The sequence below is a fragment of the Podarcis liolepis genome, assembly GCF_965112155.1.
Source record: "Podarcis liolepis genome assembly, chromosome: 14".
Taxonomy (NCBI): domain Eukaryota; kingdom Metazoa; phylum Chordata; class Lepidosauria; order Squamata; family Lacertidae; genus Podarcis; species Podarcis liolepis.
In genome coordinates, this window is record NC_139569.1 from 33,048,299 (window position 1) to 33,073,962 (window position 25,664).

General features: G+C 42.1%; 1 protein-coding gene and 1 long non-coding RNA gene across 13 annotated transcripts in view; one reads left to right on the forward strand and one right to left on the reverse strand.

The window, feature by feature from the left end:
• The window catches only part of MEF2A (myocyte enhancer factor 2A), a 92,185-nt gene that overhangs the window by 50,480 nt on the left and 16,041 nt on the right, over positions 1 to 25,664 (forward strand). For 7 of the 12 annotated variants that reach the window (XM_083475140.1, XM_083475144.1, XM_083475135.1 and 4 more), the window contains exons 4-6: positions 5,261 to 5,392; positions 8,024 to 8,243; positions 8,352 to 8,411. In XM_083475140.1, the coding sequence (XP_083331266.1) occupies positions 5,261 to 5,392; positions 8,024 to 8,243; positions 8,352 to 8,411 (412 nt within the window). Of the gene's footprint in view, positions 1 to 5,260; positions 5,393 to 5,456; positions 5,595 to 8,023; positions 8,244 to 8,351; positions 8,412 to 25,664 lie in introns of all 12 variants that reach the window. The other 5 variants (XM_083475134.1, XM_083475143.1, XM_083475145.1 and 2 more) reach the window with 1 other exon arrangement.
• Positions 8,426 to 25,653, reverse strand: LOC310693365. The gene is made up of 3 exons (XR_014519131.1): positions 22,176 to 25,653; positions 16,827 to 22,033; positions 8,426 to 15,392 (listed from the first exon to the last, which is right to left on the reverse strand). It is a non-coding gene; the product is annotated as an uncharacterized lncRNA (long non-coding RNA).

Consider the following 25,664-nt stretch of genomic DNA (forward strand, 5'->3'; position numbering starts at 1 on the left):
CCTTTAATCTCAGGTCCTAATCTGTTTTGAGGTTATGATCATAATGTTAATCCAGTAATAATCCACTTTGTTTGAAAGAAAAAATATGTGTTTGAATTGATGCATCTGCAGAGTGCTTCCTGCAGAGTCCCTTTAGGGACATAATGGATGTAGATTTCTTTGCCATCTGAAAAAATAATAAAGTGTCAGGTTCTGGAATCAAGGAGGAACCAGTCTCTCTGCCCCTGGAAATTTTTACAAGGGCCTTAAATTGAGCCATGGCAGATTAAGGGCCATCCTTGTTGACGCAGCATGGCAATATCTCCCCACTGAAGGCAGCGTTGCATGGGTGAGTGGTAGTATTCCATGATTTCCTGTCTTCCTTTCACAGAATTGAAAGTAACCCCTTTTCAGTATCTCCCATACTTATTTATGAAAGCATGCCAGATGGGGATGCCATAACGTTCTCCTTTGATGAAGTCCAAGAGATGCACTGCTTTACTGGAAGAAATTCTTCCAGTAAGTGTTGATGTTGTCCCTTAGTAAAATTTGCAGATTTCATTTTTGATTTTTTCATTTTTGATTGCCAGTGGTGAACTCTTCTTTAAACCTACTTTAGGGCCATATCTGCATATCATGTTCTGCTGGATGTTTTAATAGGCTTTCTCCCATGTTTTTGCGAAGCAGTTTCTCACAGGGTTACTTGACAAGTTTCTCCTGTTGTGGAGCCATCTCTTGAGGGAGCCTGTTGCTCTTTCTTCACAGCTTATGATAAAACTTCTTGTGTCCTTATATGTATATTCTTTGGACAGTCTTTCTTCTTTAAGGTTGCATTTCTATTAGGGGGGTCAAAAACTGCAGGTGGCCATGTTGGTGGTGGTAGGGAATTATAAGTAGCAGCAGGCTACTGAAAGAAGCAGGAATGGAAAGTGTGGTATAGCAGAGTTTCTTCACTTTATCAATATTTGGAAAAGTCACATTTGTCACATTTGTTGGATTGCACAGAGGCAATAAAGGAGACAGCAAGAGTTGCTATTAGTTGTTGTGAATATTCTTTGTTATGAATATTCAAAGAATCCACCTCCCTTCTCTACTATAAAGGCTTTCACAGAGAGCATGAACATACATTTTGAAAGAACTAAGCAGGTGAGGCTCCTTGATTTATTTACTTGACGCAGTGTAGGAAAGGAGCTGCGTTTCGGCTGCCATGGTTGAGACCTCACTAGTATGGCCACAGTGAGAGCAACTTGAAGAATAATGTTTACCTGTAACCCCTTGACTGTGCTCAGGTGCAGCTTTTTGTACAAACAGGATTTACACCAGGGATGGGGAACCTGTGGCCCTCACAGATGTTACTGGATTCCAGTTCCTAGCAGCCCCAAAATCAGTGTCTGTACTGTTTCGATCTAGTGCTTCTATGAATATCATAATAGTAACCTGCTTCTTGACAGTGCCATCCTGCTACCACCCTGTAAATGTTGTTTTCAAGAGAATGGTGCATACCTGACCTTGAACTGGTCTTTGGGGGACACGTGGAAACAAGATTTCTCACTGCTTTCACAATGTGAGTGCATGCGTTCTTGCCAATATCAGACTGAGCTTCAGAAGCACCTTGACACCTACAGGATCTTGCTTCTGCTTCCAAGTGCTTCTGAACACAGTGTTGTATCAGCCATGAGATCTCTTCCCTGCCCCTGAATTGTGAGAGAGGCTGAGTTCTGAAAACCACAAATGTTACTGGCTGACAAAATCTGTTGGTCCCTCATTGTGGAGAAAGAAGAGTCTCCACAAAGAAGACTCTCTGACACAGCAGCTGACCTTGCATTTTGTTTAGAAAAGCTTTTTTAAACAGTACAAAACTCAAAATATATGAAGTACCAAATAGAGGATATGATGCAAAGTGACGCAAAAGATTTTGGAATCTTTTATTTTGCACCGCACATAGGTGCATTCCTAACATTTGGGTCTTTCTCACTTTTTGAGCCATGGTGGGTTATCTCTAACATAGTTGCTTGTTAGAAAACAGCCCACTGATTCTGCCCAGTTAGATTAGAGCATTCCACTTGTGCCTCCCTTGACACAAAGAGTAACAGTTTACTCTTATGGTACTTGATAACGATAAAGTAAGTGGTACTCTTATCAGAGTTGGGCCCGCAAAGGGATGTTTCTGTGTATGCAATTAGGAGACCAAATGCCTTGGCTTTGACTTGTTTCATCAGAAATGGGAGACTGTAACTTTAAGTGGCCCAAGAGTGACAAGAACTTGGTTTAGAGTGAGGGTTTCCAGAATCTGAAGTGGGAGATTGTGAAACCTTTTCCTTCCTCCTGAGTTAAAGCAGGGTTAAATCCATTCTTAACACGATAAAAATAACAATTACGAAGAGTGCATATGTTCTTTTGTTCTGAGTTTAAAAGGATATGCTTCAGAGTGTGGGATGGATTGATTCTAGATTTTTCCTTTAATACACAGACTGAACACTCCACAATGCTTCTAGATTAAAATATAATACATACATCACATTGGAAATGGTCAGCAGCCTCTGGCTTGTACTTTTTTTTAAATTTAAGATAGTGTTTTTTAATCTACATTTCTTTTTTCTGGCTATTCAAGTATAAAGTGTCGAGACATGTTGGGCAAAATGTGTGTATTCTGGTATGAATGCCACAAACTTTCTAAATCTATTTATAGTATTCAATAATTTGTAAAGGTTAACTGTAATCCAGACTGTAGTGTTAGCATTTTCCCTGCTGATATCAGTGTAGAAGACTGGCAGGCTTAGCCTTGTTGAAGGTTTGGGAGGGTTAGCAGCTTTCAAAGTGCTGGACAGCAGGGCCATGTATGGTTAAGTCCATATACATATCCACCTGATTGGTTAGACTGTGCTGCTAAGTGTTGTGACAGGTGTTGCCGAAAGCTACACCTGTTTTCCTGAGAATGCTGATTTAGTGGGAGTTCCAGGCACTGTCTGTGGGACTTGCAACACCATGCCAAGTAACCTGAGAAGGAATGATATCTAACTGATGGCTTGAGAGCTTTACACAATTTGATTGTGTTATGTGAAATGCTAAGTGTACTTTGGAGCTGCTAGGAAAGAAATTTAGCCAAAACTTCCTATATCTGTATTTGCTTAAGGCCCTTGTCACAGCAGCACTCTTGTACACATTTGCAGCCAGCTCTTACCCCTCTTTTACTGCATGAGCAAACAGCATGTGTACAAGTCAGTGAGAGGAGAATGAAGGAGCCAAGGCAGCCTGAGAGGAGCCTGTCTGCCTGCAGCAGACCTTCTTACCAAGATGTTGGGTGGTGGCTCTTGGGAGAGATCCATAAAGGAGGGCAGTGACATCCCCCACATCCGTAGAGGCAGCCACACACAGAGTGCCCTATAATTCATTCCAGTGCTGGAATCGGGATGTAATGTGGGGAAAACAATCTACCAAAATTGGGGAAGGGAAGTTCCTGACCGAATCAACCTGTACCCATATAGTTCTCTGGTCGCCTTGCTAAAGTAGCTGGGGGGAGGAAAGAGGGAAAGGCAAAGCTGCCCCCTCCTCCCCCGCCCTTTCCCTCTCTTCTGATATCAGTCAAGAGGGTGGAATGGGGTAGGATGGGGTGAAATAGGAGAGGACAGGGAGAAAAGAGGTGTTGGGGAAAGGATGAGAAAGGGTTGTAGAAGCAGGATGGAAAACCCACCCTGGCTTTGCAGAAAGGAGGAATGTGAGGGTTAAATGCCAAAAGGCCTCATTAGCTACTAGCCAAGCCATACTACACAGCATATAGTTTATGGCAGTGGTGTCCAAACTTTTTTCAAAGAGGGCCAGATTTGATGAAGTGAAGGCAGTATGCTTCTGTATAACAGTTGCTTGGAATCTCAGGTGGTCAGGAGTACTTTTGCACTTATGTCTGACAACTGGTTGGCCGCTGTCAATAGAATATGCTGGACTAGATAGGCCTTCTTTGGTCTTACCGTTGTCTTACATTAAGACAAGCTGTTACTAGCAGTGGTTGCTAAGAAATTAGAAGATAATAAGATATTGAGATCTGTGTAGGTTTGCTTGAAGACCATTAGAGTTCAACTTCTCCAGTGGTGTTTATGAAGTTCAAATAGTTTTGACTAAAGCTTCTCTCCCAGTATTTTTCACAGCAAAATCTTATAAGTAATAAAATGGGATATATTCTCCTCCTTTCTGGATACCATGGGTGCTTATTATTTATCAACCGATTGGATTTCTAGTTTGAAAACTAAGCATGACATATTCATAGCATATTATGAGAGAGTGACTTGGGTTCAGAACATACTTTCCCATTAGTGTTTTTTTATTAAAAAAACACACCTACAGTTTTACTGTTAGTTGGATTTTAAACACTGCTTAGAATAGTAGTTTTCAAAGTTCCAAAGCCCAGGGAACTTTACTTATGCAGGAAATTTACCTTGCAGGAAATTTTTATTTTCAACAAAATCTCTGGTTTACAAAACATGTTTAAATTTACAAAATAAGTTGCACATTATAGAATGCTGGAGTGGAAGATGGAAGACAGAAAAAAAGCTGCTCAACCCTTTCTATGCTGGCTCAAAAATTCACAAAGAGAACACTCTTAACAGTTTGTGGAGAGTGATTTCTGAGCTCAAACAGTGCCAGAGGGGGGAAAGGATTAAGCTGCCTCTGCTTGCTTATGCTCCCTTCATTCCAGATCTCAGGGCAGTTTTGGCTTTTAAAAAGCCAAGAGAAAAAATAACGCCGAACCCTGTTTAATGTGCAGTGTGAGCCACAGGAGCTCTTAACCTGGATTAGCTATGACTTTACTTGTTAAATGATCACTTGAGTGCCTTGCAAGGTAGATCATTCCCTATCTTCTGTCCATCCTTGTTCTAGGATATGCTCTCAGTTCACACAGGGCTGGTGCCTACAAACTGTCCTCACAAATTCTTTTGTGGCTATTTTTAATTGCCAGAGAAAATAGGTAGTGGTCGATGAGCTATTACAGTTTCTGACAGAAACCCCCATCTCTTAGAAAAGTCTGTAGCAATTATAAAGGGCAGGGGAAGAGGGGAAGAGAGAATTGTAGGTATTGTATCCAGTGCTAGCCCTCATAGAGTAGGCCCATTGACTTTGGGATAGAACTGCATGTGTTTAACAATACTAAAGTATCAGTGTATATGGATACACTTACTTCAGTGGCTCTGGTTGTAAAACAGTGTGTACCTTCTTAATGCAAATTTGCGATTAAAAAATTATGGCAAGTTTAGTATTGTCTGTGTGAATTTTCCAATTGTATTTTCAGACTTTAAGAAAGAAAGGCCTTAATGGTTGTGAGAGCCCTGATGCTGACGATTACTTTGAGCACAGTCCACTATCGGAGGACAGATTCAGCAAACTAAATGAAGATAGTGATTTTATTTTCAAGCGAGGCCCTGTAAGTACTTTTCTTAGCTCCTACTTTTTATTTGTTGATTCTTTTTATTAACTTCATTATTTAGGCTCTGAACAAGAAGGAAAACAGAGGGTGCGACAGCCCGGACCCTGACACTTCATATGTGCTCACGCCACATACAGAAGAAAAATATAAAAAAATTAATGAAGAGTTTGATAATATGATGCGGAATCATAAAATCGCAGTGAGTACTGTGGTATGGCTTGTGACTTTATTATATGCATGAGAACATTTTGCAACATCTCCTTAACTTTGAAAGCTACATTAAAGATGACATTGTGGTACGAGCTTATAAAGCAGAAATGTTCATGCAAGATGCATGAATCTGAGACAGAAATCTTGGGATTTTTGTATGAACTCTGAGAAAGGCACTTTGTACGCTATATGCGAGTTAGAAGGCAGCAGGAAAAGCCTCTTACACAGTCCACTTCCTAAGAAGCACTGCTTTCATTAAATTTCTGGTCACAGAGAAACAAAAATGCTTACAGTGTCTACTTTGTTAGCTGAAATCAAACAAGGCCTAGCACAAACCTTTCAGGCCTAGAGAAATCCATTCTGTACAGGCTCCTGTACAGGCTCCTGTCTTTCTTCAGTCTTTTCCCAGTAAACTACAGTGGGACCTTGGTTCTCCAATGGCTTGGCTCCTGAAAAACCCGGAAGTGAGTGTTCCAGTTTGCGAATGTTTTTCGGAAGCCGAATGTCTGATGCAGCTTCCGATTGAGTGCAGGAAGTTCCTGCAGCCAATTGGATGCTGTGCCTTGGTTTTCAAACAGTTCTGGGAGTCCAATGGGCTCCCGGAATGGATTAAATTTGACAACCAAGGTACCACAGTAGTTGTTTTCTGTTATTTTGCCATTGTTTCCTGCTTGGCAGGGGGTTGGACTCGATGGCCCTTGTGGTCTCTTCCAACTCTATGATTCTATGATTCTATCATCCTAGATCTGTGAAAAATATGCTGCAATATTTTTATATTAATATATTTTCAGAATTGGGTATTCCTTGGTATAGAAATCAGATGCCTTTGAAGTAAAAGTACACTAAACCTGTAACTCTTAAAAAGTTAAGGCAGTCTGTATATTGTGATCAGTTGTTTTTGTCCCTCACTAAGAAAATCGTTGAAAGAGAGAGGATTATCAGCATATGCCATTGAGTAATTGGTCAGATAATTATTGTCCTTAGTCTATAAGGGAAGCCATATTTGAGTGTGATTTTGTTTTGAGAAACCTTTGTAAGCCACTTTGAGAGTGTTTACCATAAAGCTGGATATAAGCATTCTACATAAATGAAAATAAACATGATTGCACAACTATAATTTCCCAATTTTGTCGGCAGAAGCTATGACATTTTTTTCCCCAAAACCTTGTTAGTTTCTATTGCTAAATATGTCCTAATATTCTTTCATTTTGTTGATTCCAAGACTAGCGTTCTGTACACACCAAAAGAAGGGTTTTTAAAAAAATAAAGTCCTGTGATTTATTACTCTTTTAAATGAATTGCTAAAGGAATTTTTCAGTGTGCTGTTTAAGGCAAAATTCTACCTTGTAGTGATGATGTGTTGCTCATATAACAATAGAAAATAACATAGTCATATTATGGTAAATTATTTACCAGTCAGACTATAAGGAAGCTGTTTTTGTTGCTTATTTTATATAGCACCATCCAAGTATATGGCATTTGAAAAGGAGAGGTCCCTGTCATGACAGCCTTACAATCTAAAAATTGATATAAGGGCCATAGCAAGAGGTAGTGGGGGTGGTAGTAAATTGTGGAAGAATATGCAGTCATTTCTGTTACATGTTTTTAGGTATAGTTGAATAGATTCTGGGGACTAGAGACCAAACAATTCTCAGATGGGTTTTTGAGGAAGGATTTCAAAGAAACCGGATTTAACATAAGATGTAATGCTTTCATGTATTTTATCATAGTACTTTTTTAAAAAAATCCACATAAATTGCATTCCTTCAAATCCAATCTTAAGCTAAATTGTAAAGAATTTTGCATTAATTTATTCATTTTTTACTTGAAATAGTTTTACTAATGAATACAAATATAATAGCACAACTCTCTAGCTTTTTTGGAACTTTCAGCATAGTTCTATAGAAATACATAATGTGAAGAATCAGGTTTGCCTTGGAACTTTTAAAGTTAAAATAGTATGCTGTATTTTCCAGTAACATCCTTTCTTCCCTCTTTCATTGCATGCTTAAGTGCTCTCAAATACCGTTTCTGATCGCAAAGGGATAATTTTCATTTTCTGCAATAATCAAAATGCTTCTTAAAAGTTTGCTAGAAAGTTACGGGCAGATGCCCAGAACATCTTTCATTTTCTACATACGATATTTTGTAAAACATATCTCCATGTGATCAACTTGGAGTGATTATCTGTAGCTCTTGGTAATTATCGGTATCTCTAACCAATTTTGAGAGTGCTAAGTGTGGTTTGTATGTAACAAATCTGAACAGTTTGCATTACATAATTAAGATGTGTGTGTTCTGTATGTATGCTTCAAAACTCCTTTTAGAAACCAAGAAGCTGTTTTCTAACATTTTGATTAGAACTTGAGGAAAGTGTAGCTCTTTAAATCTCACATGATTCCCCCCCGCTCTTTTCAGCCTGGGTTACCTCCGCAGAACTTCTCAATGTCGGTCACTGTTCCTGTGTCCAGCCCCAATACTTTAACCTACAGTAATCCTGGGAGTTCCCTTGTATCCCCAGCACTGGCAGCAAGTTCTACCTTAACAGACTCTACCATGCTGACCGCTCCTCAAGCCTCATTGCATCGAAATGTGTCACCAGGAGGTCCTCAGAGACCACCAAGTACCGGCAGTGCAAGTAAGCATTCCTCCCTCACCCCAAGTTTCAACAAGCTCTCACTCTTTACTTTTGCACATTGCATTATCTGAGTGAAATAAATATTCTTCCTCTGTATCCCCCAATTAGGTGGTATGCTGTCCACAACTGATCTCTCGGTGCCAAATGGAGCTGGTTCGAGCCCAGTGGGTAAGTTTCAAAGTTTTGCATTTTGAATACTGCAAGAGGCTTAATTGGCTTAGGAACGGATGAAGAAATCAAAGCAAAGACTGTTTCTTTCAGGACTGACTCTTCTGAGCTGTGGGAAAGGATATCTGCTACTTTTTATGTTTTGCTTGTTATATGTAATATGTTCTTGGATATGTCCTTTTTGGTGTAAGTGCTTAGAAAATGTGGTTACCTTAAATTTTGGCATCCAAAGTCGTAATGAGACTTGAATCTTCCTAGTAGTTTCTTCTATTTTGAACTAAGTGCACTGTTGAAGGGAATTAGCTACAAGGATGATAGAGCCCATGGGCATGTTTTTATCTCTCTCTGCTTCTCGAAGAACTCTGAGCTTTTTGCTTTTGCCAGTCTGCAGTTTGCGTAACTTTCTGTAAATCGCACTGAAAAAGAGCAATCTCCAAAGGGGTGGGGGTGGCATCAATCTGTAGGCCTGCATGTCAGCTTGACTTTCGAAAGGGAGCTCCAGATATTTTCCTTGCACTTGTTGACAAACTGGAGAGTGGTGCTGCTTGCTTCAATCAGTGTAGAGGCATCTGTGTTCCAGTTCTCAAATTACCGGAAGATGGCATGAACACCTGCTGTCAATATTACGTGCCCACTCACAACATCATTTGATGGGGAAGGATCAGTTAGCTCAGGTCAGAGAGCATAGAATCATTCCTGTGAAATCAATTGATTTTCCTATTAGAGCCCAGTTATAAGTTAAAACAAAAATGTCTGGAAGTCCTTTGATAACAAAGACTGTATGTATGTGAATTTAAGGTTGCAGATGGCATGCTGGCAATAAGAACCTTAGCCCTTCCTGCTTTTGTTCTGGCATTCTGCAGAACTGTTAATTCTAGCTTAGGCAGGAAAATGGATATAAATTAGGCTGCAGTTCATTTACTTTTTATCCAGTATTTATGAATGACAGAATTTTAGAAAATGTATTTATTAAAGGTTTTTAAACAAAAAAATACAATGCAATGTGATTTAAAAGGTAGCATACAATTGCAAAAGAGATTTTTCTGTTACAATACAATTATCATTAAGAAACTCAATTCACAGGTAAATTCACATCTAGGTATGGAGGGTTCTCCATGTTGTCATACAGTGTGGTGCAGACCGGTGAAGATTAATAGTTAATTAATGTAACTTTAAAAAGGGGGCCAAACTTCATCAAACCAGTTATGTTTCATGATGCCTTGTACCACTCACAAATGTTTGGAGAAGGCTATGGACCAAACAACACTCATCTACTGCTCTCTAGAGGGCCCATTAACTGACTTCCAACACTTACCAACTTTTTTTATATCCACTGTCAAAAGATGCACAACTAGTTCTTTGGTTGGTGTACAGAAAACCTGGATGGTGTACAGTGCCATTGAAGGAGTACCTTTATGGATGCATCTTGGATTCTGGCATATCCTCCACATATCCTTTCCCAATCTACATCTTCAGTGCACATCTATATCTCCTTCCCTGGAGACCTGTTTTGTCACCCACTGATTACTTAATAAGCAGTATATAGATTACTGAAGCAGACGGTCTCAGTTGCTGGCTCAACCTGATGCATAAATCTTCAAACAGTGTCCAGGACCATAGCATGCCACCCTTTCTCATAAACTCCCTCCTTCTCAAAGGACCACACCTGCTTAAATTGGAGCCAGAAGGCTTTAACACCTTGTAACTTCTCCCTCAAAATGTTCTTTGGTGAGGTGGCCCTTCACCACAACATCTCTAATTCTATACAAATGCTTAGATTTCCATTCTTTAAATTGAGTATATTTATATTTGTGCCTAAATTCAGGGTGATCCAGTGGGGGGGGGGAGTCAGGGGAGAGAATGCTGGTGCCAAACAATCACTCCGAGACTTCCAAACTTCCATAGTAGCCTTGAAAAATGAAAGATTAAGCATGAACTATTAGCTACCATTACAACAACACTGTAATGCAGATGATAGTGGCTCCTTTTGGATGCAATTTTGTAAGCAAGGAGTGCTTAACTCTCCACTCCCCTTCCTCCCTTTGACACATGCTGATCTTGGTTAGCTGAAGTGATGCTTTCTTTTTACATTCAAACCATGGTTTAAAATCCCAGTTAGTAAACTGACATTAAACCACACTTCCCTCTTTGGCATGTAGAGGATCAGCATGTCAACGAAGAGAGAAGAGGACTGGGGAGTGTGCAGGACAGATGCTTCCACAGAGCTTCCTAAACTATTGCTTAGCAAGCTGAGTGTGTTATATCCAAACTAGGGCAGTAAATCTAGCAGCATTTTAAGCCCATCAGAAGTGAAACTCTGCCACTTCCTGGATCTGCCCCCCCCCCCCGCCAACTTGGTAATAAATTTAAATATGTCACTGTAGCTTTTAGCTAGGGCATTCAAGTTTCACTGTATTACTGAATGGTCATCATCCAGTATTTAGTCAGGATGCTGTGACTTGTCAGTTACTTGCCAGTGACACACTGTGGCAGGTGGGAATTAACCTCCGCCATCCTGAAAATACAAACTGAAGTCTAGCAGATGCATTCTGAAAGAGGACCCACTTAAACTGGAATACGAATTAATAACAAACCACAGGCATTTGTTACATTACTTTATTTATCTAAATATGTTTAGGTCACCTTTTAGGACAAAGCTGTCGCATGGCAACATGACCAAAACCACATGTATGTATATAATAATCCAAAAAAGTAGTAAACATTTCAACAATAACAGTCAGCATTAAACCACTTAAAACAGCTGAAATGTTTCATTTTTCCATCCAGCATTGTCAGGGAGTAAATGGGTCTTTAAAAGCATGTATTGATGGTACCATATTCCCATTTGTTGGAATAGAATTCCACAAATGTGGGCCCACCATGAGAAGCGCCTGTCTCTTGTGCACACTAACTGAATTGATATAAATGGCAGACCTATTATAGGCTCTCTGAAGCTGATTTTAGAGCATGGGCAAGTTCATACAGGTGAAGGCAGGTCCTTTTAAGGTAATGTGACCCCAAATCAGTGACAACTTTAAAGATCATTACTAAATTGGCCTAGAAATCCATGGGCAACCAGTGCAAAGGGTTGCCCAATTCCCCCATCAACATATAGATGGGCACATGTTTGTTTAGTTTATTTACTGACGTGCTATAATCTTATAAGGTTGCTAATAAGTAGTCCTCTGGGCAACTCCACAGCATAAAATGACAACATGGAATTGAAAATTCAGTATCACGAAAGTAGCTTACACCAGTTGAACATTCTACATAGTCTTCAAAAGCAGACACGTATTCAAGTCTGGATGTTATTAGTGCATGTGTAGCGTAGTTTAGGGTAAACCCTATCTAGGTAAAATCACATATGCCGCATCATCCTGAACACATACTGTAAAAGGCATCCTAGCCACCGCTGGATTTCCACAGACAACACAAAGTGCAGGAGAACCCCCAAACTCTGAGGAAGTTACATCAGGGGAGGGATGTAACCCCACCCTAGTCTGGTTCCAAACGTCCATACACTTTGGTTGGTTTCCACAGTCTTTCTGTGTTGTCTTGATTAAATTTTAGCTTGAATGGTTTCATTCATCCCCAAACTGAATCCAGACACCACTTCAAGGGTTTCACAGCCTCCCTGGGATGAGTATGTCAAAACAAGAGCTAGAGCTGTGTGTTGTCTTCATACTGATGAAAATTGCACCCTAAATCTCCAGATAACTTCTTTCAGCAAGTGGTAATATTTCAAACTAGATCTTAATTCTTCTTTTGCAATTCCCTATTTTCTCTCTTCTCCTTGATGCTCTTTAGATTTTTCAGTGGCAACATTGGAGCTGCTCTTCCAAGGATTCATCCTGCTACTCTGCTGTAATATTTGAAAACACGTTGACCAATGATGATTCCAATCACATAGGTCCTTATCACACATTTGTCACCAAAGCAGAATTCAGGGGTTGATAGTTGAGTGATGAAGTGGAGTGCAGTTTTCCATTACACAGGGTCTTCTTACATAGGAACAATATTGGAACATAGGAAGCTGCCTTATACTGAGTCAGACCATTGGTCCCTCTAGCTGACTGGCAGCAGCTAACCAGGATTTTAGGAAGGGTTCTGTTCCAGGTCTACCTGGAGGTGCTGGGGATTAATCCTGGGACCTTTTGTGTGCAAATGAGGTGCTCTATTACTGAACTTTGCCTCTTTCTCCTAAACTCTTAAACATTACTGTGTGAATTAAACAGCAGAAAAATGGTTTAACATCACTCCTGTAACATCTAAAGAATACTGTAGTATAGTCAGTTAAAGATCTGAGTGTGATGGGCAGCTCCCTTAGAAGTATTGAAATGTTAATCTCCTGTGGAAAACAGTCATTCTTAGGTTGTCTCAAGGCTGAACAAATACTAATATCTGTAATTAAGGCTGAAAAAACCAGTCATGCATCAAATTGTATCTCTCTTCTCCACCCAGAGGGTACAGTTTTGTGGACGCTTAAAGCAAGAAGAGAGACAGTTAAGATTGTATTGAAGCCAGAAGTTAAGATCTTCATGTTTCAAAGAACTGTTCATTTAGCTCTTGTTTTAATTTATGAATTCATATTGTCCCAACAATTAAGGAGCTTTGAGTTTTTACACTGAGCCATATCCCTTATCAGATGTTTGGTGCTTATATCCAAAGTTAAATTGTCTGAAGGCAATGTGTTCTAACAATTGGCTTTCTATAATTTATGCTAGAAATTAATGTGATAATGAACTCCCTCTGAGGCACTGAGACAGAACCAGGGTTTTAGTCTGCCTGGGAGACTGTTAAGGGGCACCTGCTCTGTGTGGCAGATAATAATCTAATATGAGACAGGCACCTGATGCAGTTTTGCTTTACAAAACTCAAATGTTGCATATTTGGGTGGGGGCAGGGGCAGGGGCACATTGCCAAGCACAGGCACTCTTGGCCCCAGGGCAATATCAGTTTAGATCTAACCTTGGTCTTTGGTTCCCAATTAGCTAATTACTGAGGTTGGCCTATTTTCCAAAAGCCAAGCTGCGGATCCCCTACTTTTGAAAAACTGGATAAATCTATTGTAGTTACATCTGCAAGGCAATTTTTTGAACAAAATGTGGTGTAGCCTCTAGTAAGCAGAGGATTTTAGGTATACTAAAAAACAGACTAGGGTTGAGGAATATATGGTTTTCAACATCATGATATATCAGCAGCTAAACATTGTGATATTGTGACATATCACAGTGTCTGAAATTTGGAGATCGGGTGGATGGGGTGCATGCAGATCAGATGTGAGGGTGAGGGGAAGAAGTAGCCACAAAGATCAGATGGGCGGAGGAGGAGAGGAAGTGGAGTCACCTCTACTGCATGCTTTGAGTGGGAGGGTATGGGTATGGGGGGGGCGTGAAGCCGCCATCAGTGGGGCAGCCAGCGAAGACCCACGTCCACTGTGGCTACTTCGCCTCAGTGCCAGAGGAAGGTAGTGCCACGGTGCCTTGAAGGGCAATCAGCTGCCCTGTTTTCCATCAGTGTGAGAGGGAGATAGTGCCTCACAAATGGCTGCCCTGTTTTCCCTCAGCGTGAAGGAAGGCAGCTCAGATAAGCAGCAATATCGGCTGAGATCATTGTGCAATATTGGCAGTGCCTTGAAATCGGCTGCCCTGTTCTCCCTCATGCGAGGAGTGATATATTGCTGCGTATTGCCAAGTAAAAATAGTTATCCTGGTGTGATTTCAAAACAGAATTTGGCCAATATATAAAAAAATCACACAGTGCTAAAACAGACCATAAAATTTGAGATATTACTATGCAAAAATGACAAAAAGATTAGCTGCGAGGGGGAGGCAAGGACCCCCTGCATCTGTTCTGCGGACCTCCAGGGGTCCCTGGACCCCTAATTGGGAACCACTGCTCTAGACATTACTGAACTACAAAACTCATCATACTTGGTTATGCTGTCTGGGGCTGATAGGAGCTGTTGTTCAGTAACATCTAGAGGACTATGTGTTAGCCATCCTAAGTTTAAACCCTCCACATATAAATAGTTATAAACACTGGGGGGAAACCAAGCCATTTCTTCTCAAATGTCCAAACTAATTTGGACATTTGTTCTTCTCAAATGTCCAAACTAATCTTCCATTTTTAATTCCATTTGGAGTTAAATGGGAAGGGAATGCTAAAAGTTGTCCAGCAAAATTGTACCCACCCCACCTGCATTCACACCTGCTGAGGGTAACACTTCATGCAGCTGATGAATTGCATGATAGTTTCCCCAAAACGTGTGCCATAATATTTGCCTACTCTAAATGAGTAGATATTGCATATTCAGTTGTGTATCTATTACTCTTTTGAATATAAGGTTTGTTGATTTAGGTGTTGTTTTAATAAAAATGAATGCAAAAATGCATCAGGGAGAAGGCCATCTGAACTTCTTGGGGGAGGGCATTCCAAAGCACTGGGCCACAACCAAAAGTCTCCTCAAGAAGCAAAGCAATCTCCAAAAGAGTTGTAATTTGAATTAAAGCCTTGCAGATCTCAGTTGCTGAGAGAGTAGGCTTATGTAGAAGGAGGCATTTGCTGAGATAATCGGGACCTAGCGTTAAAAGCACTTTGAAGTGGCTTTTAACCACGATGAATTGGCAGCCAGTGAAAGCCTTTTCCCATGGTTGATTGCTTAGTATCACCAGATGTTATAGAAAAATTATAATTTATTGAGAGGGTGAGGTGGGGTGGGGTGGGAGGTAGATAGACAGCTGCCACATTTGAAAGGCAAATGTGTCCTAATTTGATAGAGAAGTAGCTCAGCGTTTCACATGGTTGGTATGTAAATAATATTGGTGTTGCAGTAAAATAAAGTTAACACACAGGAAGGTTAGACTAGAAAAGGAATCAAGCTGTTAAAATGCTCTGAGAATACCTTCCTGGAGGAACACTGGCTAGTGGGCCTCACAATCATTATTAAATATCAAAGCTATATGATAATGACACGTAGACCTTAATGCAGTGTTTCCCAACCTTTTTTGGGCAAAGGCACACTTGTTTCATGAAAAAAATCTCGAGGCACACCACCATTACAGCCCCGTGACGTCAGCGCGCAGCGTCACGCCGGGAGGGACATGAATTGCTAGCAAATTACATAATCACCTCCTTGAGGGCTGGCTCATCTTCTCCGAAGGCAGAACCCCATTAATTAACAGCACAGACTCACTCCATAGCCAAGACGAGGGGGGAAAACCTCAGTCATGCACAGTCATGCACATGTGGGGGCTAAATGAGGACGAAGACCGGGCAGAGAGCAGGGTTCAAATCACCCCACCTGGCCAGGACAATCCCTGGGTGCTCCCTTGGGCCACTCGCCTGACCCACCTCGCAGGGCTGTTGTTGCGAGGATAACACAGGGAGAACCACGCGCGGCCCCGGGAGCTCCTTGGAGGAGAAAGCGGGCGATGAATGCAATGCACGAAATATATGAGAGGCGACCAGGTTTTGCAGGTGAGGGGCCCCCGCCAGCCTCCGCTTCCAACACCCGGCGCAACGACGCCAAAGTTTCCCCCCGGGCTCGGCTCGGGGAGCAGCGCTGCTCCCCCCCCGGCTCCCCTTCGCCCTCCCGGCTCTCTCTGCCGCCCACTGGGGACCCCCCTCACCTGCCAAGTCCGGAGCGCCGGTGGAAGTTGCATGCATGCATGCAGGGCGCCGCGTTGCCATTGCATTGCACTGCACTCCATGCAACGCCTGCACGCATGCATTGCCTTGCACGCCCGCCAAGGGGTCTCCCCGCGGTCCGATGCGTCCCCTCCGGTGCGGATGCAGCATTGCAAAAATAAAAAACCCCCGACGCAGCCCTACCTGGGGGGCAGCCTCCGCCACTCCGCCTCCGCGGGGATCCCCAGGCTCCATCCTGCCGCCCGATCTCCGCGGGGGCGCAGACAGGCTGCGCGGGGTCTGCGCGGAAAAGCCCCTGCCCGCCCGGCCGCCGCCGCCGCGCTCATTCCATGGCCGGGAGAAGAGCGCTTCAAACAAAACGCCCGGCCCGCCAGGCCACGCTGGGAAACGTAGTTTGCGCACCCCGCGCGGGCGCGGAGCCCAAGGGCGAGGGGACTACGGATCCCGGCAGCCCCCGCGCCGGGGACGGAGGGGGAGAGGCCGGGTGCAGGAATGGAGGGATGGGTGGGCGAGCGAGTGAGTGAGTGAGTGGCAGCCGCCAAGCCTTGGCCGAGAGCCAGGAAGGGCCTCCCCGGAGGAGGAGGAGGGAGGCGCAGAGCGGGAGGGAGGGAGGGAACCCCAGGGGTCATCTAGTGACGGCGCCCCAATCGAAAATTTGACTTTAAAAAAAAAAAAAATCTTTCGAATTTTTTAATTTTTCCTGCGGCACACCAGGCAACATCTCGCGGCACACTAGTGTGCCGCGGAACAGTGGTTGGGAAACACTGCCTTAATGGTTGGATTGATTAACTGCCTCCCCCTTTGAATGGAAGAACCTGTATAGCTGTCTAGTAGAGCAGGCAGATACTAGCTTGATTGCATCCAGATTGGGTTTCCGTGAAAGCTTTTCATCAATGAGTAATCCTAGGTATTTAAATCCATGTGCTTGCTCGAGGGTATGACCATCTAATGTCCACTCTTACCGAATACAGCAACCTTAGTTTTGGCATAACTAACTCTTAGGTGTTCTTTTTTGTACAGTTGGCCAAATTTGACCAGCATCCTTCCGAGTCCAATTTTGTTCAAAGAGAGCAGGACTAGGTCATCAGTGTAAAGCAGAATGGACACTTTGCGATTTCCAAGAGAGGGAGAGAAGGAGGAAGGGGATGCCATCTCAGGGATGAGATTGATGATAAATACGAAAGGTACCAATACGCAACCCTGCTTGACACCTCTTTTAATCAGATAATGAGTTTGTGAAGGGATGCATTAAGCTTTAGAAATTGGTTCTTGAAAAGTATAGAACCAAAGATGGCATTACAAAACATGAAAAGCAAATAACCAAAATATTAACATTAAGAATAAAAACAAAAAAACCAGTAACCAAAATTTTAACGTAAGACTCAAAACAATTGTAGCTGATGTCTTTTTACCAGGTTCTATATCTAATCCCTAAAACCCAAGAGTGTGAGGCTATGCTTGTGTGTGTCTTCTAAAGTTGACAGACTTTGATCTAACAGGATTTACTTGGGTTTTTTTTTTACTAGGGTCCTGAGAAACATCAACCAGAGCTTGGTACAAAAGACATACACCCAGCATTAAAGAATTCTGAGACTAAGAATTTGTTTTGAGTGCACAGTCCCTGCACACAAATATCTTCTCTGGGATTTTTTAATTTCAGCATTGTGATTTAGAGTGGAGATGGGGTCATTTTGTTGCTGCTGTTCCGAAGGTTAGGTCTGCTTTGCTCCTCCCTAGTCATCTCACTGCTGCGCTGCACTGACCTAAGCCATTATTTGGCTTAGCATATTTTCCGAACCTGGGCTTGCCATTTAGCTCTCCTCAGATTGACCATGGTCTGTAACCAAGGGTTGTTCCTGGTTTGCTGTTTGTGGCTTGTTCTGAGAGAACTAAGCCCCAAGGCTGGGTTCAGATGACTCACTGAGTCAAGGAATGGCTTATCTCGGCATGGAACAGCCCCAAACATTATGCAAGGATAATATAACTCAGTGTGAAGTGTGAACCTGGCCTGTATTGTCTTAAGTATAAACAACCTCAGGGGCAGAGTACAGTGGTACTCTGGTTATGAACTTAATTCGTTCCGGAGGTCCGTTCTTAACCTGAGGTACCATTTTAGCTTATGGGGCCTCCTGCTACCATGCAATTTCTGTTCTCATCCTAAGGTAAAGTTCTTAACCTGAGGTACTACTTCCGGGTTATCGGAGTCTGTAACCTGAACTGTTTGTAACCCAAGGTACCATTGTATAAGTTAATTAAATAATAAAAAGCCTGAAGTATGGGGAACATCACAAATTTAAACGCTCTTTCTTTTCTGTACTCTTACAATGTGCCCAAGCTTTGATTTTCTAAACCACATACATGCTTCCAGGTTTTCTATTGTCATATGTAAAAAAAAAAAAAAGGAATTGTGGATGTTAACATCACTTTCAGATGAACACTGAAGGCAGGCAGTACTTTCCAGGCACCTGTCTTTATTGTGTAATTTGTATTGTGGTGCAGTTTGTATTGTGGAACATAGAGCACAATGATAGAATTAAAGAATGTTGGACTAGAGGGCATACAGCTAGGAATACCATATTAAAAATGTGAAGGTGATAGAATAGTTGGCATTCTTACTGGTTTTTGGTTTTACATTACCGTACAAAACAGCATTTTCCCCTCAGATAATCATATTGGTAGTAATTATTATTCTTTGGTTTAACCTGATTAACATTTCCTTTAAGAAAGAAAAAGGGGGAAAGTCATCAAGGCTTTCATTCATGCCACACAATCCATTAGATCTGCTCTATCTATGAAAGTACTTTTAATAACTTGCAGAAATTGCTTCTTAAAAAATGTGTCTTGCAGTGGATGAATTTTTTTTTTTTATTCAAAACAACAGTTCCTCTTCTCAAATGCTTTCCCAGGGGTAACCAGTACAGTCTCTTTTTCTCTTTTTCACATGTTTTTAAAAGGTGCAAATTACTGTCTCTAATGTGTGCACACACATGCATTGTGCTGAGAAGAGGAAGCTGGCATACAAAGGGTTACCCTGGCTACATTTGGGAAAGCTGCCTGACTATTACATCATCTTGTAATCATTATCTGCCTCTGGCTCCTGACCTTATGCTAAAAAATCCTGCGCTTTTAACTGCCCTTTCACTTGGGTTTATAATTTGATATTCTTGGGTTACCAAGGTTTGCACAGAGTAAGGCAGTTTCTAAGATTTTGAAGAACAAATATATTTCCGGATGTTGTGGGAGAAGTAATCTTCCTGATTTAAGCATAGACAGTGTCATGCACAATAATCTCTCTCTCTCTCTCTCTCTCTCTCTCTCTCTAAGCAATGCTAGAGAGAGAGAGAGAGAGAGAACGCTTCTTAGGTTGAGAGCATTGCTTATCTCTTGCACACAATCTTCTCCTTCCTATTTTGATGCCTTATCTAGAAAATGGCTCTGTTTTCTGGCAGGCAGAGTGCTTCACATCAGTCTGCCTGCCTGAGTGAGGCTCGGCACTGTTGAGAGAGGCTTATGTCTGACAGTGCCATTAAAGGATATGAAATGTTCTCTGAAAGACTGACAGTCCCTTGTAAGAAGGGCTGCAGGAAATGACTGTATTGGGTGTGGAAGGAAAAGCAGAACTGCCTGCTTGCTTGAAGAGAGTAATAGGAATAGTTGGTTTTTTTAAAAAAAGCACCCCACACTGATGTAATTCCCATTTAAGATAAACAGAATTTTCAAGGAAGTATTCATGAGTTTATTTGCTTTGAAGAAACCCCATTGCAATTAAGGGGGATTACCTGAGGTAAATATGCTTCGTGCATGGACTTTTAGACTTGTGTTAAAAGACTTTTGAATAATATACAAGCTTCAAGCAGCTGTCTTGTATGGCTGTGAATTCAGTTTCTAATAGACCTCAGCGAAGCAAGTAGACTGTGGTGTTATAAGAAAATGCTCAAGCACAATTAACATTGTTGGTAGCTTAGTGGGTAAATGTGGGCTGTAATATTAGTGATCTTGAGTGCTATGATACATTAGCCTTTATCTTGAAGGAGTTGACTGATGAGAGTAAACATGTGATGCGTTCTGCTTCTTAAAGTGCCAGGCAGGCTTTCTTAAGCAGATGTTAGAGACTTCGTCCGTATGTTGCTTTCCAAATAAGGGAGAAGTGGTCAAGTCCAACACATGTGTGCACTTGGATCCCCAAAGGGTATAGTGGGCAGCCCATTTTGCTTGGGCCCTGTGCTTAGCTGATATCCTTTCTCTGGATCCCCTGAGAGGAGGCTTTGTGGCCCTGATTCCTCCTTCATACTACCATTCAAGTACAGTGGTACCTCGGGTTACAGACGCTTCAGGTTACAGACTCCGCTAACCCAGAAATAGTACCTCGGGTTAAGAATTTTGCTTCAGGATGAGAACAGAAATCGTGCTCTGGCGGTGCAGCGGCAGCAAGAGGCCACATTAGCTAAAGTGGTACCTCAGGTTAAGAACAGTTTCAGGTTAAGAACTGACCTCCAGAACAAATTAAGTTCTTAACCCAAGGTACCACTTTATGAATAAGTTTGTTTGCTTCAGCTACCATTTTGTTTCATAGTGCAACTATTCTTTTTACTTTTTAATGGCAGCTTGCTGATAAATTTAGGCATAACTCTGATGTCAAGAGGCATCACAGCATGGGTGTAGCCAGGATTTATGTTAGGGGGCGGGCTTCATTGGGGGGGGCGGACCTCAGTTTTTTAATTGATTTACTTCATTTAGAGGGGCAGTCCCGTCCCCCCCCCGGCTATGCCTATGCATCATAGTACATATAGGCCTGCAGACACAATTTTGGTCCTGCATCCTTCCCTGTGATACCATGGTGACTCTGAACAGCAGAGTAAGCTTATGCATGCCACACCTTGAAGCATTCCGTTTGGGGAAGAGTCATTGCTGGTGGTAGCAGACGTCCTGCATGCAGAAGGTTCCGAGTTCAGGCCACAGTCTGAGCAAGTGGTGAAGGGATAACTGGATGAGTGGTCCATCCTGTTTTTGCCTATAGCCAACTTCATTGGCTGATACTGTTCTGGTGAATGGGTGCAACCTGCTGAGTGAATTGCAGTTGGTCACTCTTTAAGGCAGGGTACCCAATGTGCCCACCAGATGATCTTCAGCTCTCTGCTAATAGGGGGCTGATGAGAATTGGAGTCCAGCGTCATTCTAAGGGCATCAGGTTGGCTCCTCTTTTTTAGTTTTTTCCCTTTGCTTTTCCAGATTTCCTCCAGCAATTTTTTTTCTAGACTAGTAAGATACAGATGGAGCTGGTTAGATGCTTAGTGTCAACTTCTTAGAAATCAGTTGGACATGTTCTGTAAATACCGCCTATCGGTTGACTTGTTTGTGTCAACCAGCCTTCTCTGGCTCTTCATTTTGGGCTTGGGTCCCACAACCTGTTCTTGTGTGTATGTATGTGGCCAGAGACAAATGCTTGACCAGATTCCCATCTTTTTCAGCCTGGTTACAATTACTGCATGTTCTTCCACATGCGAGAATATTTACGGTTTGTGCAATACTGTTGCTAAGCTACAGCCATAGTGCAATTGTTCAGACATTAAAAATGTGTGCTTCTGAAGGACACTTGTACATTGCATTCAGAAAAGATACAATGGGAGCCTTACAGCCCCAATTTTCAAATGCACACAGTTGCAAAATTTGAAACTGGAATTATAACAAAACAACAACTTAGTACCTAAGACTAATGCCATGCTGAAGCCTTCTCTTCAATTCTGGGAAATCTGCCCTCTCCACCCCCACAAAAAAGAGAGAGAAGGAGGCAATTGATTTACGGTCCCTTTCAAGGTGTAGGAAAGAATTATTACTTCAAAATTGTTCTGGAGAGCACAGCTTTGCCGCTTCCCTTAAGTTACAAGGTGGCCAAAGGGTGAGAGATGTTCTCACTTTGACTTAAACCGCCCTCAGTGCACTCCATCGCTTCTCCAGTGTTCCAGAGAGTGAGACTGCCCAAGAGGCTGCCTGCAGCATGTCTGACAGCCTGCCTGGGTTTTATATGCATAGTAACCTCAGAATTTGCAAATGTGATTTGTTGTATACCTTTGAGCCTGTCAATATAGATATAGATATATAGCTATACAGTGGTACCTCGGGTTACAGACGCTTCAGGTTACAGACTCCGCTAACCCAGAAATAGTACCTCGGGTTAAGAACTTTGCTTCAGGATGAGAACAGAAATTGTGCTCCGGCAGTGTGGCGGCAGTGGGAGACCCCATTAGCTAAAGTGGTACCTCAGGTTAAGAACAGTTTCAGGTTAAGAACGGACCTCCAGAACGAATTAAGTTCTTAACCCGAGGTACCACTGTATAGCTATAGCTATAGATTGCAATGGCGTTTAGCCACAATGCAGCTTTGACCTGATTCTTTCTTTGTTTCTTTTTTTAAGAATTGCCTGGCTCCCATGAGCATTGTCTATCTCACTTTCTGGAATGGCAGGGAAGCTGTAGAGTGCTTCAGAATAGCATGAAGAGGCTACAGTATTTATTAAAGAACAAATACACCCCTATCCCTCAGCTACTTCATAACTTTAACATTTGAGGTTGTTGGCCTGAAGTATCTTCCCTGCCCTTTGCGGGAGGGGGCAATTACTTTTCACTCTCCCCCCCCCAAAAAATACCTGACAACCAGAATGGGCCAGATTATTAGAAGGATTTTACGACACTTAGTTCCGGGCAAAAGGGGGATTAAAAAGGACAGGCTTGCTAAGATTTAACAGAAAAATAATGGGAGGAAGACTTGGAGAAAAGAGATGGAGGACAGACCAACCAGGATGGAATGGCCTGACAACATTCAACATCAAGCACCACAGGCATATCTACATATTTAGGTGGCATTCTGTCCTCTTACCACAGGTGATGTTTTAAATAGGTGCACATTCACACAGAAGTGTGAAACATTATTCTGTCCTATGGTTTTCAAACACTTTCCCAGGATTCCTCAGATGCTTACTGGGATTTCTTAATAAGACCACTTAATAACAAATAAGCTTCCCGGAAAGACAGCTTGGCCCCCACTGCTGAGTTTATTCTAGGGCCCACTCTTGGATCATGCATGGTGACACTGAGGACCAGCAATACTGGTTGGTATGAACCTTAGAATGTGCTTTGGACTCTGGGTGTTCCTTGGCAGAATTTGATTTGAAAGGTAGGAAGTTAGAATGGTGGTTTTCTTACTACCATACTTCCTTAACTTATTCTTAGCTCATTTGCTCAGGAGGCTTAAGGACATGGAGTGAAGAGCCCACTGTATGTTGGTTTTTGCATGCCTCTAAATTGAATATGAAATTTATTACTTGCTGTAATAAAATAGGTCACAGGGGTATACTCTGATCCAATTAATACTATAACCTACTTGCTTGCAACATTTCGTAGTCTATTAACAAAAAATTCCTGGTTGGGGTAAGAAATGCTCCTGGTGTGATATTTTTGAGAGAATGTTGAGAAATAGCACCTTAGGATAAATGTAGTTGTTGGAATATAATAGGTTTTTTTCATGTCTATTGTTCTATAAGCACCAAGAATTCTTTGCAGCAACTACTATATTCCAGGCTTTCCTGTGCAATTTCCATTTATTTCAGTAAGTTTTTCAGAATTCTTTTCCATTCTAAACAAAATGAGAGGCGTTTTGGGGGGCGTTTTGTGTGTGTTTGTGAGACCCACATCGTATCCCATTACAACTTGACAGGTTGCTATTGGGAGATGGACAACTGTAACCTCAACAAAATGTTGCAGTGTGGAATGTTTCCTTTCAGTATGTCAGCCATAGTGCAAAAAAAGTTGCTTCCGGATTTTGTGGTCCTATGTGCAAATGAGGTTGAACTAGCCAAAACATGAGTGTTTTCTGTGAACATGCTGGCTGTGGTCCTGCTCCCAGTTATGTGAAATAATTACTTATCATTAAGATAAATGGGATTAACTGTGTGCTGGTTTTCTAGAGGGGCAGTTGTGTTAGTCTGTTGCATCAAAGAGTCTTGATGCAACTTAAAGCCTGACAAATGTATTGCAGCATAAGCTTATGCCAAAATAAATGCATTACAGAGGAACCTTGGGTTGTGGATGTAATCCATGATGGAGGCACGTCTGCAACCTGCAGCGTTCACATCCTGAAGCGCTGCATCTGTGCCGGTGCAATTTGGCGCTTCTGCACGATTTAGCACTTCTGCATATGCGCAAGCAGCGAAACCCGGAAGTAACCCGTTCCAGTACTTCCGGGTTTCCTGCAGTCCGCAACCCAAAAACATGTAACCTGAAGCGTCCGTAACATGAGGCATGACTGTATTGTTTATAAAGTGCCACAAGGCCTTCTGTATATTGGATTGGATCCACAGTGAGTTTTTTTAATTTAAAAACAAACAATTAAAAAAACAAAATCTGTCAACACACTTCTCAGGTCTTTTAACTGCTTTCCCCACCCCCAAAGAAGTTCATCAGATGTCATGTAAGCCAGGACCTGGTGTTCCTACTGTCAGCAGGATCTAATGCCTCCTTTGGTGGCATGAGAGTGTGAAGGACCCTGTGTCAGACGAGAGTGCTAAAGCTACTGCAAACGCTATGTTAAAGAACAGATGGCATTAGAACATCTCTGTGACTGTTGCACCTTCTCATCAGTCAAGCTGCTATATCATACCTTAAAGTGGTGCCATCTCCACACATTTACTTTCATTTCCCTCAGGGAAAGGTGTACATTCCCCACCTGATTTTCTAGCCTGTAGAGTGCAGCATTTCTCAACCCACACCACCCAACTCTCCTGCAGATCACTGCTCATCAAACGTTCTTGCTTCAGGGAATCCTTTCCTCAGTTACTTGTTTGCTGCAGAACTCCTGCACGTTGTGAGTGATTCTGGGATGTGTCCATGCATCCTGCATTGCCAGGCTGGCTAGGCCTCTCCGCTGCTAAGCAAGACCTGAAAGCTTAACCCAGAACAGTGGTAGCCAGTGTGCTGCCCTCCAGATGGAAAGAAGTTGGAGTCAAACAAAATCCAGATGGCTACTCTTTGCCCTAGAGCACAGGTTCCTAAACTGTGGTCCGCAAACTTCATTCATGGGGCTGTGGTGTGTCAAATAGTCACACAGATTTTAAATTTCATTTTTATTGCTTTTTATTTCTTAACATTACAATTTGAATAAAATTAAAAAGTCCTACAGCATCTAGCACAGCATGTTACATTTGCTACAACAATAAAAAAATTATTGAGTGGTCTGCCAATAGCCTCAGCAATTTTCAAGTTGTCTGTGGAGAAGAAAGTTTGGGATCCCCTTCTTTAGAGTGTATCAACATTCTCCCAAAGCTGTCACTTTAGAGGGCAAATCAGGAAGCTGTATTTCAGGGAAGTTTCTCCACCAGTTTTGATCATTTATTGAGGTGCTCCTGACCATTTCCCAAGGATCTCCAGATTGCCCTCTAACATTACTGCGCTTGCATAAGCTCACGCAAAAGCAACCCCAGAGTTGTCTGTGACTGGACCTAATGGTCAGGGGTACCTTTACCTTTACCTTGATGCCCATATGTTCACTCACGTAATGTATGATCATTTATCTTTGTCTTAAGGTGGACTTCTTTTGCCTCTTCTCTTACTA